This window comes from Aquarana catesbeiana, linkage group LG01, assembly GCF_042186555.1.
Source record: "Aquarana catesbeiana isolate 2022-GZ linkage group LG01, ASM4218655v1, whole genome shotgun sequence".
NCBI classification, from domain to species: Eukaryota; Metazoa; Chordata; class Amphibia; order Anura; family Ranidae; genus Aquarana; species Aquarana catesbeiana.
Genome location: NC_133324.1, coordinates 988,518,023 through 988,533,707, shown reverse-complemented (window position 1 = coordinate 988,533,707; position 15,685 = coordinate 988,518,023). Strand labels below are relative to the sequence as shown.

The window sequence follows — 15,685 nt, the reverse complement described above, 5'->3', positions numbered from 1 at the left end:
CAATGTGTGTTGGGTGTATGGGGGGTATAGTGGGGGGGTGGTGTGGGATCAATGTGTGTTGGGTGTATGGGGGGTATAGTGGGGGGGTGGTGTGGGATCAATGTGTGTTGGGTGTATGGGGGGTAGAGTGGGGGGGTACAGGGTGGGATCGATGTGTGTTGGGTGTATGGGGGGTATATTGGGGGGGTACAGGGTGGGATCAATGTGTGTTGGGTGTATGGGGGGTATAGTGGGGGGATGGTGTGGGATCAATGTGTGTTGGGTGTATGGGGGGTAGAGTGGGGGGGGGTAAAGGGTGGGATCAATATGTGTTGGGTGTATGGGGGTAGAGTGGGGGTTGGGATCAATGTGTGTTGGGTGTATGGGGGGTATATTGGGGGGGTACAGGGTGGGATCAATGTGTGTTGGGTGTATGGGGGGGGGTATAGTGGGGGGATGGTGTGGGATCAATGTGTGTTGGGTGTATGGGGGGTATATTGGGGGGGTGGGGTGGGATCAATGTGTGTTGGGTGTATGGGGGGTATAGTGGGGGGGTGGTGTGGGATCAATGTGTGTTGGGTGTATGGGGGGTATAGTGGGGGGGTGGTGTGGGATCAATGTGTGTTGGGTGTATGGGGGGTAGAGTGGGGGGGTACAGGGTGGGATCGATGTGTGTTGGGTGTATGGGGGGTATATTGGGGGGGGTACAGGGTGGGATCAATGTGTGTTGGGTGTATGGGGGGTATAGTGGGGGGATGGTGTGGGATCAATGTGTGTTGGGTGTATGGGGGTATATTGGGGGGGTGGGGTGGGATCAATCTGTGTTGGGTGTATGGGGGGTAGAGTGGGGGGTACAGGGTGGGATCAATGTATGTTGGGTGTATGGGGGGTATATTGGGGGGGTACAGGGTGGGATCAATGTGTGTTGGGTGTATGGGGGGTATAGTGGGGGGGGTGGGGTGGGATCAATGTGTGTTGGGTGTATGGGGGGTACAGTGGGGGGGGGCATGGTGGGATCAATGTATGTTGGGTGTATGGGGGGTACAGTGGGGGGGTACAGTGGGGGGGTGTATGGGGGGGTGGTTGGATGAACGTGTGTTGGGTGTATGGGGGGTACAGTGGGGGGGGCATGGTGGGATCAATGTATGTTGGGTGTATGGGGGGTACAGTGGGGGGGTACAGTGGGGGGGTGTATGGGGGGGGTGGTGGGATGAACGTGTGTTGGGTGTATGGGGGGTACAGTGGGGGGGGGGCATGGTGGGATCAATGTATGTTGGGTGTATGGGGGGTACAGTGGGGGGGTACAGTGGGGGGGTGTATGGGGGGGTGGTTGGATGAACGTGTGTTGGGTGTATGGGGGGTACAGTGGAGGGGGGGCATGGTGGGATCAATGTATGTTGGGTGTATGGGGGGTACAGTGGGGGGGTACAGTGGGGGGGGTGTATGGGGGGGGTGGTGGGATGAACGTGTGTTGGGTGTATGGGGGGTACAGTGGGAGGGGGCATGGTGGGATCAATGTATGTTGGGTGTATGGGGGGTACAGTGGGGGGGTACAGTGGGGGGGTGTATGGGGGGGTGGTTGGATGAACGTGTGTTGGGTGTATGGGGGGGTACAGTGGGGGGGTACAGTGGGGGGGTGTATGGGGGGGTGGTGGGATGAACGTGTGTTGGGTGTATGGGGGGTACAGTGGGGGGGTGTATGGGGGGGGGTGTATGGGGGGGTGGTGGGATGAACGTGTGTTGGGTGTATGGGGGGTACAGTGGGGGGGTACAGTGGGGGGGTGGTGGGATGAACGTGTGTTGGGTGTATGGGGGGTACAGTGGGGGGGTACAGTGGGGGGGTGTATGGGGGGGGTGGTGGGATGAACGTGTGTTGGGTGTATGGGGGGTACAGTGGGGGGGTACAGTGGGGGGGTGGTGGGATGAACGTGTGTTGGGTGTATGGGGGGGTACAGTGGGGGGGTACAGTGGGGGGGTGTATGGGGGGGTGGTGGGATGAACGTGTGTTGGGTGTATGGGGGGTACAGTGGGGGGGTGTATGGGGGGGTGGTGGGATCAATGTGTGTTGGGTGTATGGGGGGGGGTATAGTGGGGGGATGGTGTGGGATCAATGTGTGTAGGGTGTATGGGGGGTATATTGGGGGGGTGGGGTGGGATCAATGTGTGTTGGGTGTATGGGGGGTATAGTGGGGGGGTGGTGTGGGATCAATGTGTGTTGGGTGTATGGGGGGTAGAGTGGGGGGGGTAAAGGGTGGGATCAATATGTGTTGGGTGTATGGGGGGTAGAGTGGGGGTTGGGATCAATGTGTGTTGGGTGTATGGGGGGTATATTGGGGGGGTACAGGGTGGGATCAATGTGTGTTGGGTGTATGGGGGGTATAGTGGGGGGATGGTGTGGGATCAATGTGTGTTGGGTGTATGGGGGGTATAGTGGGGGGGTGGTGTGGGATCAATGTGTGTTGGGTGTATGGGGGGTATAGTGGGGGGGTGGTGTGGGATCAATGTGTGTTGGGTGTATGGGGGGTAGAGTGGGGGGGTACAGGGTGGGATCGATGTGTGTTGGGTGTATGGGGGGTATATTGGGGGGGTACAGGGTGGGATCAATGTGTGTTGGGTGTATGGGGGGTATAGTGGGGGGATGGTGTGGGATCAATGTGTGTTGGGTGTATGGGGGGTAGAGTGGGGGGGGGGTAAAGGGTGGGATCAATATGTGTTGGGTGTATGGGGGTAGAGTGGGGGTTGGGATCAATGTGTGTTGGGTGTATGGGGGGTATATTGGGGGGGTACAGGGTGGGATCAATGTGTGTTGGGTGTATGGGGGGGGGTATAGTGGGGGGATGGTGTGGGATCAATGTGTGTTGGGTGTATGGGGGGTATATTGGGGGGGTGGTGTGGGATCAATGTGTGTTGGGTGTATGGGGGGTATAGTGGGGGGGTGGTGTGGGATCAATGTGTGTTGGGTGTATGGGGGGTATAGTGGGGGGGTGGTGTGGGATCAATGTGTGTTGGGTGTATGGGGGGTAGAGTGGGGGGGTACAGGGTGGGATCGATGTGTGTTGGGTGTATGGGGGGTATATTGGGGGGGTACAGGGTGGGATCAATGTGTGTTGGGTGTATGGGGGGTATAGTGGGGGGATGGTGTGGGATCAATGTGTGTTGGGTGTATGGGGGGTATATTGGGGGGGTGGGGTGGGATCAATCTGTGTTGGGTGTATGGGGGGTAGAGTGGGGGGTACAGGGTGGGATCAATGTATGTTGGGTGTATGGGGGGTATATTGGGGGGGTACAGGGTGGGATCAATGTGTGTTGGGTGTATGGGGGGTATAGTGGGGGGGGTGGGGTGGGATCAATGTGTGTTGGGTGTATGGGGGGTACAGTGGGGGGGGCATGGTGGGATCAATGTATGTTGGGTGTATGGGGGGTACAGTGGGGGGGGTACAGTGGGGGGGTGTATGGGGGGGGTGGTGGGATGAACGTGTGTTGGGTGTATGGGGGGTACAGTGGGGGGGGGCATGGTGGGATCAATGTATGTTGGGTGTATGGGGGGTACAGTGGGGGGGTACAGTGGGGGGGTGTATGGGGGGGTGGTTGGATGAACGTGTGTTGGGTGTATGGGGGGTACAGTGGAGGGGGGGCATGGTGGGATCAATGTATGTTGGGTGTATGGGGGGTACAGTGGGGGGGTACAGTGGGGGGGGTGTATGGGGGGGGTGGTGGGATGAACGTGTGTTGGGTGTATGGGGGGTACAGTGGGAGGGGGCATGGTGGGATCAATGTATGTTGGGTGTATGGGGGGTACAGTGGGGGGGTACAGTGGGGGGGTGTATGGGGGGGTGGTTGGATGAACGTGTGTTGGGTGTATTGGGGGGTACAGTGGGGGGGTACAGTGGGGGGGTGTATGGGGGGGTGGTTGGATGAACGTGTGTTGGGTGTATGGGGGGTACAGTGGAGGGGTACAGTGGGGGGGTGTATGGGGGGGTGGTGGGATGAACGTGTGTTGGGTGTATGGGGGGTACAGTGGGGGGGTGTATGGGGGGGGGTGTATGGGGGGGTGGTGGGATGAACGTGTGTTGGGTGTATGGGGGGTACAGTGGGGGGGTACAGTGGGGGGGTGGTGGGATGAACGTGTGTTGGGTGTATGGGGGGTACAGTGGGGGGGTACAGTGGGGGGGTGTATGGGGGGGTGGTGGGATGAACGTGTGTTGGGTGTATGGGGGGTACAGTGGGGGGGTACAGTGGGGGGGTGGTGGGATGAACGTGTGTTGGGTGTATGGGGGGTACAGTGGGGGGGTACAGTGGGGGGGTGTATGGGGGGTACAGTGGGGGGGTGGTGGGATGAACATGTGTTGGGTGTATGGGGGGTACAGTGGAGGGGTACAGTGGGAGGGTACAGTGGGGGGGTACAGTGGGGGGGGGTGTAGGGATGAACGTGTGTTGGGTGTATGGGGGGGTACAGTGGGGGGGTACAGTGGGGGGGTGTAGGGATGAACGTGTGTTGGGTGTATGAGGGGTACAGTGGAGGGGTACAGTGGGGGGGTACAGTGGGGGGGTGGTGGGATGAACATGTGTTGGGTGTATGGGGGGTACAGTGGGGGGGTGTATGGGGGGTGGTGGGATGAACGTGTGTTGGGTGTATGGGGGGTACAGTGGGGGGGTACAGTGGGGGGGTGGTGGGATGAACGTGTGTTGGGTGTATGGGGGGTACAGTGGGGGGGTACAGTGGGGGGGGTGTATGGGGGGGTGGTTGGATGAACGTGTGTTGGGTGTATGGGGGGTACAGTGGGGGGGTACAGTGGGGGGGGTGTATGGGGGGGTGGTTGGATGAACGTGTGTTGGGTGTATGGGGGGTACAGTGGAGGGGTACAGTGGGGGGGTGTATGGGGGGGGTGGTGGGATGAACGTGTTTTGGGTGTATGGGGGGTACAGTGGGGGGGTACAGTGGGGGGGTGTATGGGGGGGTGGTGGGATGAACGTGTGTTGGGTGTATGGGGGGTACAGTGGAGGGGTACAGTGGGGGGGTGTATGGGGGGGGTGGTGGGATGAACGTGTTTTGGGTGTATGGGGGGTACAGTGGGGGGGTACAGTGGGGGGGTGTATGGGGGGTACAGTGGGGGGGTGGTGGGATGAACATGTGTTGGGTGTATGGGGGGTACAGTGGGGGGGTACAGTGGGGGGGGTGTAGGGATGAACGTGTGTTGGGTGTATGGGGGGTACAGTGGAGGGGTACAGTGGGAGGGTACAGTGGGGGGGGGTGTAGGGATGAACGTGTGTTGGGTGTATGGGGGGTACAGTGGGGGGGTACAGTGGGGGGGTGTAGGGATGAACGTGTGTTGGGTGTATGGGGGGTACAGTGGGGGGGTACAGTGGGGGGGTGTAGGGATGAACGTGTGTTGGGTGTATGAGGGGTACAGTGGAGGGGTACAGTGGGGGGGTACAGTGGGGGGGTGTAGGGATGAACGTGTGTTGGGTGTATGGGGGGTACAGTGGGGGGGTACAGTGGGGGGGTGGTTGGATGAACGTGTGTTGGGTGTATGGGGGGTACAGTGGGGGGGTACAGTGGGGGGGTGTAGGGATGAACGTGTGTTGGGTGTATGGGGGGTACAGTGGGGGGGTACAGTGGGGGGGTGTAGGGATGAACGTGTGTTGGGTGTATGGGGGGTACAGTGGGAGGGTACAGTGGGGGGGTACAGTGGGGGGGTGTAGGGATGAACGTGTGTTGGGTGTATGGGGGGTACAGTGGGGGGGTACAGTGGGGGGGTGTAGGGATGAACGTGTGTTGGGTGTATGGGGGGTACAGTGGGGGGGTACAGTGGGGGGGTGTAGGGATGAACGTGTGTTGGGTGTATGAGGGGTACAGTGGAGGGGTACAGTGGGGGGGTACAGTGGGGGGGTGTAGGGATGAACGTGTGTTGGGTGTATGGGGGGTACAGTGGGGGGGTACAGTGGGGGGGTGTAGGGATGAACGTGTGTTGGGTGTATGGGGGGTACAGTGGGGGGGTACAGTGGGGGGGTGGTTGGATGAACGTGTGTTGGGTGTATGGGGGGTACAGTGGGGGGGTACAGTGGGGGGGTGTAGGGATGAACGTGTGTTGGGTGTATGGGGGGTACAGTGGGGGGGTACAGTGGGGGGGTGTAGGGATGAACGTGTGTTGGGTGTATGGGGGGTACAGTGGGAGGGTACAGTGGGGGGGTACAGTGGGGGGGTGTAGGGATGAACGTGTGTTGGGTGTATGGGGGGTACAGTGGGGGGGTACAGTGGGGGGGTGTAGGGATGAACGTGTGTTGGGTGTATGGGGGGTACAGTGGGGGGGTACAGTGGGGGGGTGTAGGGATGAACGTGTGTTGGGTGTATGAGGGGTACAGTGGGAGGGTACAGTGGGGGGGGTACAGTGGGGGGGTGGTGGGATGAACGTGTGTTGGGTGTATGGGGGGTACAGTGGGGGGGTACAGTGGGGGGGTGGTGGGATGAACATGTGTTGGGTGTATGGGGGGTACAGTGGAGGGGTACAGTGGGAGGGTACAGTGGGGGGGTACAGTGGGGGGGGGTGTAGGGATGAACGTGTGTTGGGTGTATGGGGGGGTACAGTGGGGGGGTACAGTGGGGGGGGGTGTAGGGATGAACGTGTGTTGGGTGTATGGGGGGGTACAGTGGGGGGGTACAGTGGGGGGGGGTGTAGGGATGAACGTGTGTTGGGTGTATGGGGGGGTACAGTGGGGGGGTACAGTGGGGGGGTGTAGGGATGAACGTGTGTTGGGTGTATGAGGGGTACAGTGGAGGGGTACAGTGGGGGGGTACAGTGGGGGGGTGGTGGGATGAACATGTGTTGGGTGTATGGGGGGTACAGTGGGGGGGTGTATGGGGGGTGGTGGGATGAACGTGTGTTGGGTGTATGGGGGGTACAGTGGGGGGGTACAGTGGGGGGGTGGTGGGATGAACGTGTGTTGGGTGTATGGGGGGTACAGTGGGGGGGTACAGTGGGGGGGGTGTATGGGGGGGTGGTTGGATGAACGTGTGTTGGGTGTATGGGGGGTACAGTGGGGGGGTACAGTGGGGGGGGTGTATGGGGGGGTGGTTGGATGAACGTGTGTTGGGTGTATGGGGGGTACAGTGGAGGGGTACAGTGGGGGGGTGTATGGGGGGGGTGGTGGGATGAACGTGTTTTGGGTGTATGGGGGGTACAGTGGGGGGGTACAGTGGGGGGGTGTATGGGGGGGTGGTGGGATGAACGTGTGTTGGGTGTATGGGGGGTACAGTGGAGGGGTACAGTGGGGGGGTGTATGGGGGGGGTGGTGGGATGAACGTGTTTTGGGTGTATGGGGGGTACAGTGGGGGGGTACAGTGGGGGGGTGTATGGGGGGTACAGTGGGGGGGTGGTGGGATGAACATGTGTTGGGTGTATGGGGGGTACAGTGGGGGGGTACAGTGGGGGGGTGGTGGGATGAACGTGTGTTGGGTGTATGGGGGGTACAGTGGGGGGGTACAGTGGGGGGGTGTATGGGGGGTACAGTGGGGGGGTGGTGGGATGAACATGTGTTGGGTGTATGGGGGGTACAGTGGGGGGGTACAGTGGGGGGGGTGTAGGGATGAACGTGTGTTGGGTGTATGGGGGGTACAGTGGAGGGGTACAGTGGGAGGGTACAGTGGGGGGGGGTGTAGGGATGAACGTGTGTTGGGTGTATGGGGGGTACAGTGGGGGGGTACAGTGGGGGGGTGTAGGGATGAACGTGTGTTGGGTGTATGAGGGGTACAGTGGAGGGGTACAGTGGGGGGGTACAGTGGGGGGGGGTGTAGGGATGAATGTGTGTTGGGTGTATGGGGGGTACAGTGGGGGGGTACAGTGGGGGGGTGTAGGGATGAACGTGTGTTGGGTGTATGGGGGGTACAGTGGGGGGGGTACAGTGGGGGGGTGGTTGGATGAACGTGTGTTGGGTGTATGGGGGGTACAGTGGGGGGGTACAGTGGGGGGGTGTAGGGATGAACGTGTGTTGGGTGTATGGGGGGTACAGTGGGGGGGTACAGTGGGGGGGTGTAGGGATGAACGTGTGTTGGGTGTATGGGGGGTACAGTGGGAGGGTACAGTGGGGGGGTACAGTGGGGGGGTGTAGGGATGAACGTGTGTTGGGTGTATGGGGGGTACAGTGGGGGGGGTACAGTGGGGGGGTGGTTGGATGAACGTGTGTTGGGTGTATGGGGGGTACAGTGGGGGGGTACAGTGGGGGGGTGTAGGGATGAACGTGTGTTGGGTGTATGGGGGGTACAGTGGGGGGGTACAGTGGGGGGGTGTAGGGATGAACGTGTGTTGGGTGTATGGGGGGTACAGTGGGAGGGTACAGTGGGGGGGTGCAGTGGGGGGGTGTAGGGATGAACGTGTGTTGGGTGTATGGGGGGTACAGTGGGGGGGTACAGTGGGGGGGTGTAGGGATGAACGTGTGTTGGGTGTATGGGGGGTACAGTGGGAGGGTACAGTGGGGGGGTACAGTGGGGGGGTGTAGGGATGAACGTGTGTTGGGTGTATGGGGGGTACAGTGGGGGGGGTACAGTGGGGGGGTGGTTGGATGAACGTGTGTTGGGTGTATGGGGGGTACAGTGGGGGGGTACAGTGGGGGGGTGTAGGGATGAACGTGTGTTGGGTGTATGGGGGGTACAGTGGGGGGGTACAGTGGGGGGGTGTAGGGATGAACGTGTGTTGGGTGTATGGGGGGTACAGTGGGAGGGTACAGTGGGGGGGTACAGTGGGGGGGTGTAGGGATGAACGTGTGTTGGGTGTATGGGGGGTACAGTGGGGGGGTACAGTGGGGGGGTGTAGGGATGAACGTGTGTTGGGTGTATGGGGGGTACAGTGGGGGGGTACAGTGGGGGGGTGTAGGGATGAACGTGTGTTGGGTGTATGGGGGGTACAGTGGGAGGGTACAGTGGGGGGGTACAGTGGGGGGGTGTAGGGATGAACGTGTGTTGGGTGTATGGGGGGTACAGTGGGGGGGGTACAGTGGGGGGGTGGTTGGATGAACGTGTGTTGGGTGTATGGGGGGTACAGTGGGGGGGTACAGTGGGGGGGTGTAGGGATGAACGTGTGTTGGGTGTATGGGGGGTACAGTGGGGGGGTACAGTGGGGGGGTGTAGGGATGAACGTGTGTTGGGTGTATGGGGGGTACAGTGGGAGGGTACAGTGGGGGGGTACAGTGGGGGGGTGTAGGGATGAACGTGTGTTGGGTGTATGGGGGGTACAGTGGGGGGGTACAGTGGGGGGGTGTAGGGATGAACGTGTGTTGGGTGTATGGGGGGTACAGTGGGGGGGTACAGTGGGGGGGTGTAGGGATGAACGTGTGTTGGGTGTATGAGGGGTACAGTGGAGGGGTACAGTGGGGGGGTACAGTGGGGGGGTGTAGGGATGAACGTGTGTTGGGTGTATGAGGGGTACAGTGGGAGGGTACAGTGGGGGGGGTACAGTGGGGGGGGTGTAGGGATGAACGTGTGTTGGGTATGTGGGGTTTGGTTATCGCTGGCACACACGGGGTAGTGGGGTCCATACACTGACCTCATTATGATTATACTGGCCATCCCAAAGATGATGAGGGTGAGCCCGGCGCCCAGCGCCACCATGGCCAGGGTGGAGAGCGGAGCTGGAACAGACAGAATAGACATTGGTGACAATGGAGGACAATGCGTGCAGAGAGCGCAGAGCAGGGGATGTCACTTACTCTTCACACAGCTCGGGTCATCTGTGTCAAATACACACGTCGGGTTGTCCAAGGGTGGGGCCCCCTTCAGCCACAGGATGGGGGTCCCGGTCCAGTTTATCTGCTTTGTTATCCCATCATAATGACCAGAGATCTGTGAGAAGACAGAGACAAGGAGGTGAATGAATGGCGCTCACACTGGGGGTTCCTCCTCACCCCTATAAACCTGAACACATATGAATTACACAGGTTCCGGGGGGCTGATAATAATCCTCAGAACCCGAGTAATTCCTATGTGTTTAAAGGGATGAGGTGACAACTCTACATGGAGGGCTGACACCAACTGACACTGCTCTCTGTACAGCGCTGCGGTATATGTCAGACCTATATAAATGTATAATAATAATAATAATAGTGTGTGACTGTGGAGGAGGGGATATTAGAGTGTAAGCTCCTCGGTTCTGACATATAATAATGATTGTGTCACAGGGTAGATCCATGCGGGGGGCACACATTGGGGCCCCCCAGCAGTGGAAGTGACGGAGGGCCCCTGGGTGGCAGGTTGTGCTGTCCCTGGAAGAGGCTGTTATATGAGAAGCAGCAGCTGGAGGGTCTGGTGGGGAGGAGGGGGATGGGGGGCTCTTATCACTGGAATGGAATGGTCAGAATACCAGTAAGATTAACCCTTCACTGGTCACAGCCGTCCCTTCCTTCACTGCCTATATACTCAGAGAAGGCTGCATGACTCACCATCCCTATATATAATGTATATACCATACCTACTATATACCCTGCCTATATACAGAACTTCCTGCTATATATCCCCCCTGCCGTATACTCATCACCTGGCTATATACTGTACAAACACCACCACACTATATAGTATACTGTGTACCCTATGTATATACTATACGTTATATACGGAACTCCCTGCTATATATACACAAAATACATATAAACTTATCATCACCCCGCTATATACTGTGCAAATACCACTACTCTATATACTGTATATACAAAGCCTACTATATACCCTACCTATATAAACTGTGTACATAACTCCCTACTATATACTATTTAAAGAGACCCCTCCTCCGCTGTATACTTATCACCCCACTATATACTGTACAAACCCCAACACACTATATGCTGTATACCCCATCTCTACCCTATACATAGCTATATACTATCTCTATAGATAGATCCCCCCTCTGTATACTCATCATCACCCCACTATATACTGTATATACATGAGTATCTATTGTATATTCTCATTACATTTACTGTATACAAAACTCCCCGCTATATACATATATCCCCCACTCTATACAGTATATACAACCACCCCTATATATATATACATTGCCACTGTAATGAGATAATCATTGTTATTCACTTAACCTGTCAAGGGTCAGGAATCGGTGGCTGCTCGGTGTATACAATCCTGCTATTATATAATGTCTATACACCCCCACTATATACACTGTACATACACACCTTCCATTATAATCTGTATGCTCATTGAACCCTATATACTTTATATACCTGAACCTCTATATATCTTATATAATCCACCCCTGATGTCTTTACTGCATAAAGATTGGCTCCCAATGTACTGCTGACCAGGGACACATTGAGTGCTGCTCAGTCAGGAACATAGATACTGGGTTCCTTGGTAAGCAGTAGAGTCATTGGGGGCTCATCAGTCAGAGTTGAGGCATTGGAACACATTGGTCAATAGTAGAGTCATTGGGGCTTCTCAGTTAGCAGTAGAAGCATTGGGTGCTCCTCGGTCAGGAGTAGAGACATTGGGAGCCCCTCATGCTGGAGTAGAGACATTGGGAGCTCCTCATTCAGGAGTAGAAACATTGGGGGCCCCTCATGCTGGAGTAGAGACATTGGGGGTTCCTCAGTCAGGATTAGAGTTATTTTGTGCTCCTCAGTCAGGAGTAGAGACATTGGGTGCTCATCAGTCAGGAGTAGATACATTGGGGACTTATCAGTCAGGAGTAGATACATTGGCGACTTATCAGTCAGGAGTAGAGGCATTGGGGGCTCCTCATGCAGGAGTAGAGACATTACATTGGGGGTTCCTCAGTCAGCAGTAGGGACATTGGGTGTTTCTCAGTCAGCAGTAGTGACACTGGGTACTCCTCAGTCAGGAGTAGAGTCTTTGGGGACTCCTCAGTCAGAATTAGAGACATTGGGGTCTCATTAGTCAGGAGTAAAGACATTGGGGGTTCCTCAGTCAGAAGTAGGGACATTTGGTGCTTCTCAGTCAGCAGTAGAGACACTGGGTGCTCCTCAGTCAGGAGTAGAGACTCTGGGGACTTATCAATCAGGAGTAGAGACATTAGGAGGCTTCTTGGTCAGCAGTAAAGACATTGTGGGTTCCTCAGCCAGCAGTAGAGACATTGGGGGCTTCTCAGTCAGGAGTAGAGACATTGGGAGCTTCTCGGTCAGGAGTAGAGACATTGGGAGCTTCTCGGTCAGGAGTAGAGACATTGGGGGCTTCTCGGTCAGGAGTAGAGGCATTGGGGGCTCCTCAGTCAGGAGTAGAGGCACTGGCGGCTCCTCAGTCAGGAGTAGAGGCAATGGGGGCTCCTCAGATAGGAGTAAAGACATGGAGCGTTTAATAATCAGGAATAATAGATGCCTCTGTTACTGAGTGAGGAGTCCCTGATGCCTCTAATTCTGCCCAAGGACCCCCCAATGTCTCTGCTGCCGACTGAGCAGCCTCCAGTGTTTCTGCTGAAGGCTGAAGGCTGACGACTGCCAAAACCAGTACTGCTGACAGAGAAGCCACAATGTCTACACTACAGACCAGAGAACCCCCCAGTGTCTTTATTGCTGGCCAAGGAGCCAAAAGTATCTCTTTTTCTGACTGGATGCCCAATGTTGAATCTTCTGACCTTATGCATGGAGCATGATTGTTTTTCCTGTGCTTGTGTGCATTTCCTCCCACAGTCTAAAGTCGTGAAGGCAGGTTAATTGGTTCCTGTCAAAGCTCTCCCTAATACAGTATGTGTGTAGATTTGTATACAGGTGAGATAGGGACCTTAAATTGTGAGTTCTTTGAGTGCAAAGACTGATATGAATGTACAGTATGAACAATTAGCCCCCAATGTCTTCTTCCCTAGACTGAGGAGCCCCTAATGTCTCCATCACTGGACTGAGGAGCCCCCAATGTCTTCACCCCTAGACTGAGGAGGGCCCAGTATATTCACCCCTGGATCGAGGAGCCCTCAATGTCTCTATCCCTGGACTGAAGAGCCCCAATATCGCCACCCATGGACTGAGGAGACCCCAGTGTCTCCATCCCTGGACTGAGATGCCCCAATGTCTCAATCCATGTACTAAGGAGACCCTAGTGTCTCCACCCCTGGACTGAGGAGACCCCAATGTCTCCACTTCTGACTGAGGAGACCCCAATGTCTCCATCCCTGGACTAAGGAGACTCTAGTGTCTCCATCCCTGGACTGAGATGCCCCGATGTCTCCATCCATGTACTAAGGAGACCCTAGTGTCTCCACCCCTGGACTGAGGAGACCCCAATGTCTCCACTTCTGACCGAGGAGACCCCAATGTCTCCATCCCTGGACTAAGGAGACCCCAGTATCTCCACCCCTGGACTGAGGATCCCCAATGTCTTTACTTCAGACTGGAGATTTCCAAATGTGCAAGGAGCTGCTAATGTCTCTACTCTTGACTGAGGAGGGCCCAGTATCTTCACCCCTGGATCGAGGAGCCCTCAATGTCTCTATCCCTGGACTGAGGAGCCCCAATGTCTCCACCCATGGACTGAGGAGACCCCAGTGTCTCCATCCCTGGACTGAGATGCATCAATGTCTCTATCCATGTACTAAGGAGACCCTAGTGTCTCCACCCCTGGACTGAGGAGACCCCAATGTCTCCATTTCTGACTGAGGAGACCCCAATGTCTCCATCCCTGGACTAAGGAGACTCTAGTGTCTCCATCCCTGGACTGAAATGCCCCGATGTCTCCATCCATGTACTAAGGAGACCCTAGTGTCTCCACCCCTGGACTGAGGAGACCCCAATGTCTCCACTTCTGACCGAGGAGACCCCAATGTCTCCATCCCTGGACTAAGAAGACCCCAGTATCTCCACCCCTGGACTGAGGAGCCCCAATGTCTTTACTTCAGACTGGAGATTTCCAAATGTGCAATGAGCTGCTAATGTCTCTACTCCTGACTGAGGCGTTCCTAATGTCTATAGTCTTGTTCAATGAGTCCCTTATATCTCTACCTCCTGTTCTCTAGCCATAGATTGTGTTCTTCATTATATGTAAGCTGTAATTAGCTGGACCCTCATACCCCTAATGTCTCTTCTCCTGACCAAAGAGACTCCAGTGCCTCTACTTCTTAGTGAGGATCCTCCAATGTCTTCCCATTGGTGGACTGAAAGTTGTAATGAGCAGGACCCTCATGCCTCTTGTTTCCTATTAGATGTAGGTTGTAATGAGCAGGACCCTCATACCTCCTGGTCCCTATTAGATGTAAGTTCTAATGAGCAGGACCCTCATACCTCCTGGTCCCTATTAGATGTAAGTTGTAATGAGCAGGACCCTCATACCTCCTGGTCCCTATTAAATGTAAGTTGTAATGAGCAGGACTCTCATACGTCATAAAATGTACTCTTTACTAGAACGGTATACTGAACTTTATATAGCAGTAGTGTGGAATACGTGGATGCTTTATACCTAGTTAATAATAATAATCAAAGGATGACTGATGCATTTACTCCAAACTCACCTGGAAATGACCACTGTCATGGTCAGCCATCGCCCAGAGGTCAAAGTCCGTGTTGCGGTCATTGGCCTTGTCCATGCTGACTGTCCCAGTGATACCTGTGGAGGGAAGACATGAGAATCTCCCAGAATCCTTAGTGTGACCAGTGGGATGATCTCCCAGAATCCTTAGTGTTACCAGTGGGATGATCTCCAAAAATCCTTAGTGTGACCAGTGGGATGATAAAATAGATGAGCTCTGTATGTGTGTGTGTATGCACCCCCATCTTTGTGTCATCATTAATGTGTATCACTAAGAAAGATCCCTCCAGACTGACTCATGATCCCAATTGACGATCCCAATTGAGACACACCCGGTGTTCGATTACTAGGTTAAAAGAAGGGGGGCAGTAACTTCCCAAGAGCTGGAATGGACAATAAAGTGTCATCATCCTCAGGAGAGAAGATTGTGTCATACTCATCCTCAGGAGTGAAGAATGTGTCATCCTCATCCTCAGGAGGGAAGATTGTGCCATCTTCATTCCCGGAGGCAGTGCAATGTCCTGCAGTATAGGTGAAGGTATGCTCAGTAAAATGAGAGGATGCTCCTCACCCTGCATGGTGCGATCCTGAATCTTCTGTATTATCCGAATCCCATCTTTTTGCGATCCTCCTTCTTGCAGCGTCTCATTCAAAGCACGGACGTACAGCAGCACCCCGTCATAGAAGCAGCCCGCAATCAAGTTATTCTGTGAGGGCAAAGAGAGTCCAGATTATTCTATATATCTGTTCTTATTCTGCATGGACAGTTACAAGTATGATTTGATGGGGGGTTGTGGATGTGTGTAGATATGTGAATGTGGGTGGGTCACTTACCAAAGAATAGTCGAGGGTCACCCCAAATTCCTCCTTGCTGCGTTGGATGAGATTCTTCTGGAAGATGCGATATTCATGATTTTGTGGCTCACGGTAGGAGATGACCAGCACTGTCTGCAGGAGGAACACATGGTCAGACAGCAGGATGGACTAAGAGATGAGGGTGTGACTTCCTGTTACATGTGGGGCCCAAAGCATGCTAGGAGTCCTCATCATTCATGGAAGTCACATTTTTCTCTTAGAGGTCCCTTGTGAAGATCTGGGATATTTTGGGGGAAGTACCCTACCTATTGAGTGTATACGATTCTACATGCTGAGGCTCTCTCCAATCCCATAAGCAGATACTGTGCTGTATGAATCGGGGTCTCCTGGCTTCTCTGTGCAGAGTTTTGGCTTCTCTAT

At 55.5% G+C, this 15,685-nt stretch overlaps 1 protein-coding gene across 1 annotated transcript in view; it reads right to left on the bottom strand.

Moving 5' to 3' along the window:
- Positions 1 to 15,685, bottom strand: part of NPR2 (natriuretic peptide receptor 2) — a 187,154-nt gene that overhangs the window by 91,830 nt on the left and 79,639 nt on the right. The window contains exons 3-7 of the mRNA XM_073612133.1: positions 15,284 to 15,397; positions 15,021 to 15,156; positions 14,433 to 14,527; positions 9,679 to 9,811; positions 9,516 to 9,600 (exon numbers count right to left, since the gene is read on the bottom strand). Coding sequence (XP_073468234.1) covers positions 9,516 to 9,600; positions 9,679 to 9,811; positions 14,433 to 14,527; positions 15,021 to 15,156; positions 15,284 to 15,397 — 563 coding nt within the window. The remainder of the gene's footprint in view (positions 1 to 9,515; positions 9,601 to 9,678; positions 9,812 to 14,432; positions 14,528 to 15,020; positions 15,157 to 15,283; positions 15,398 to 15,685) is intronic.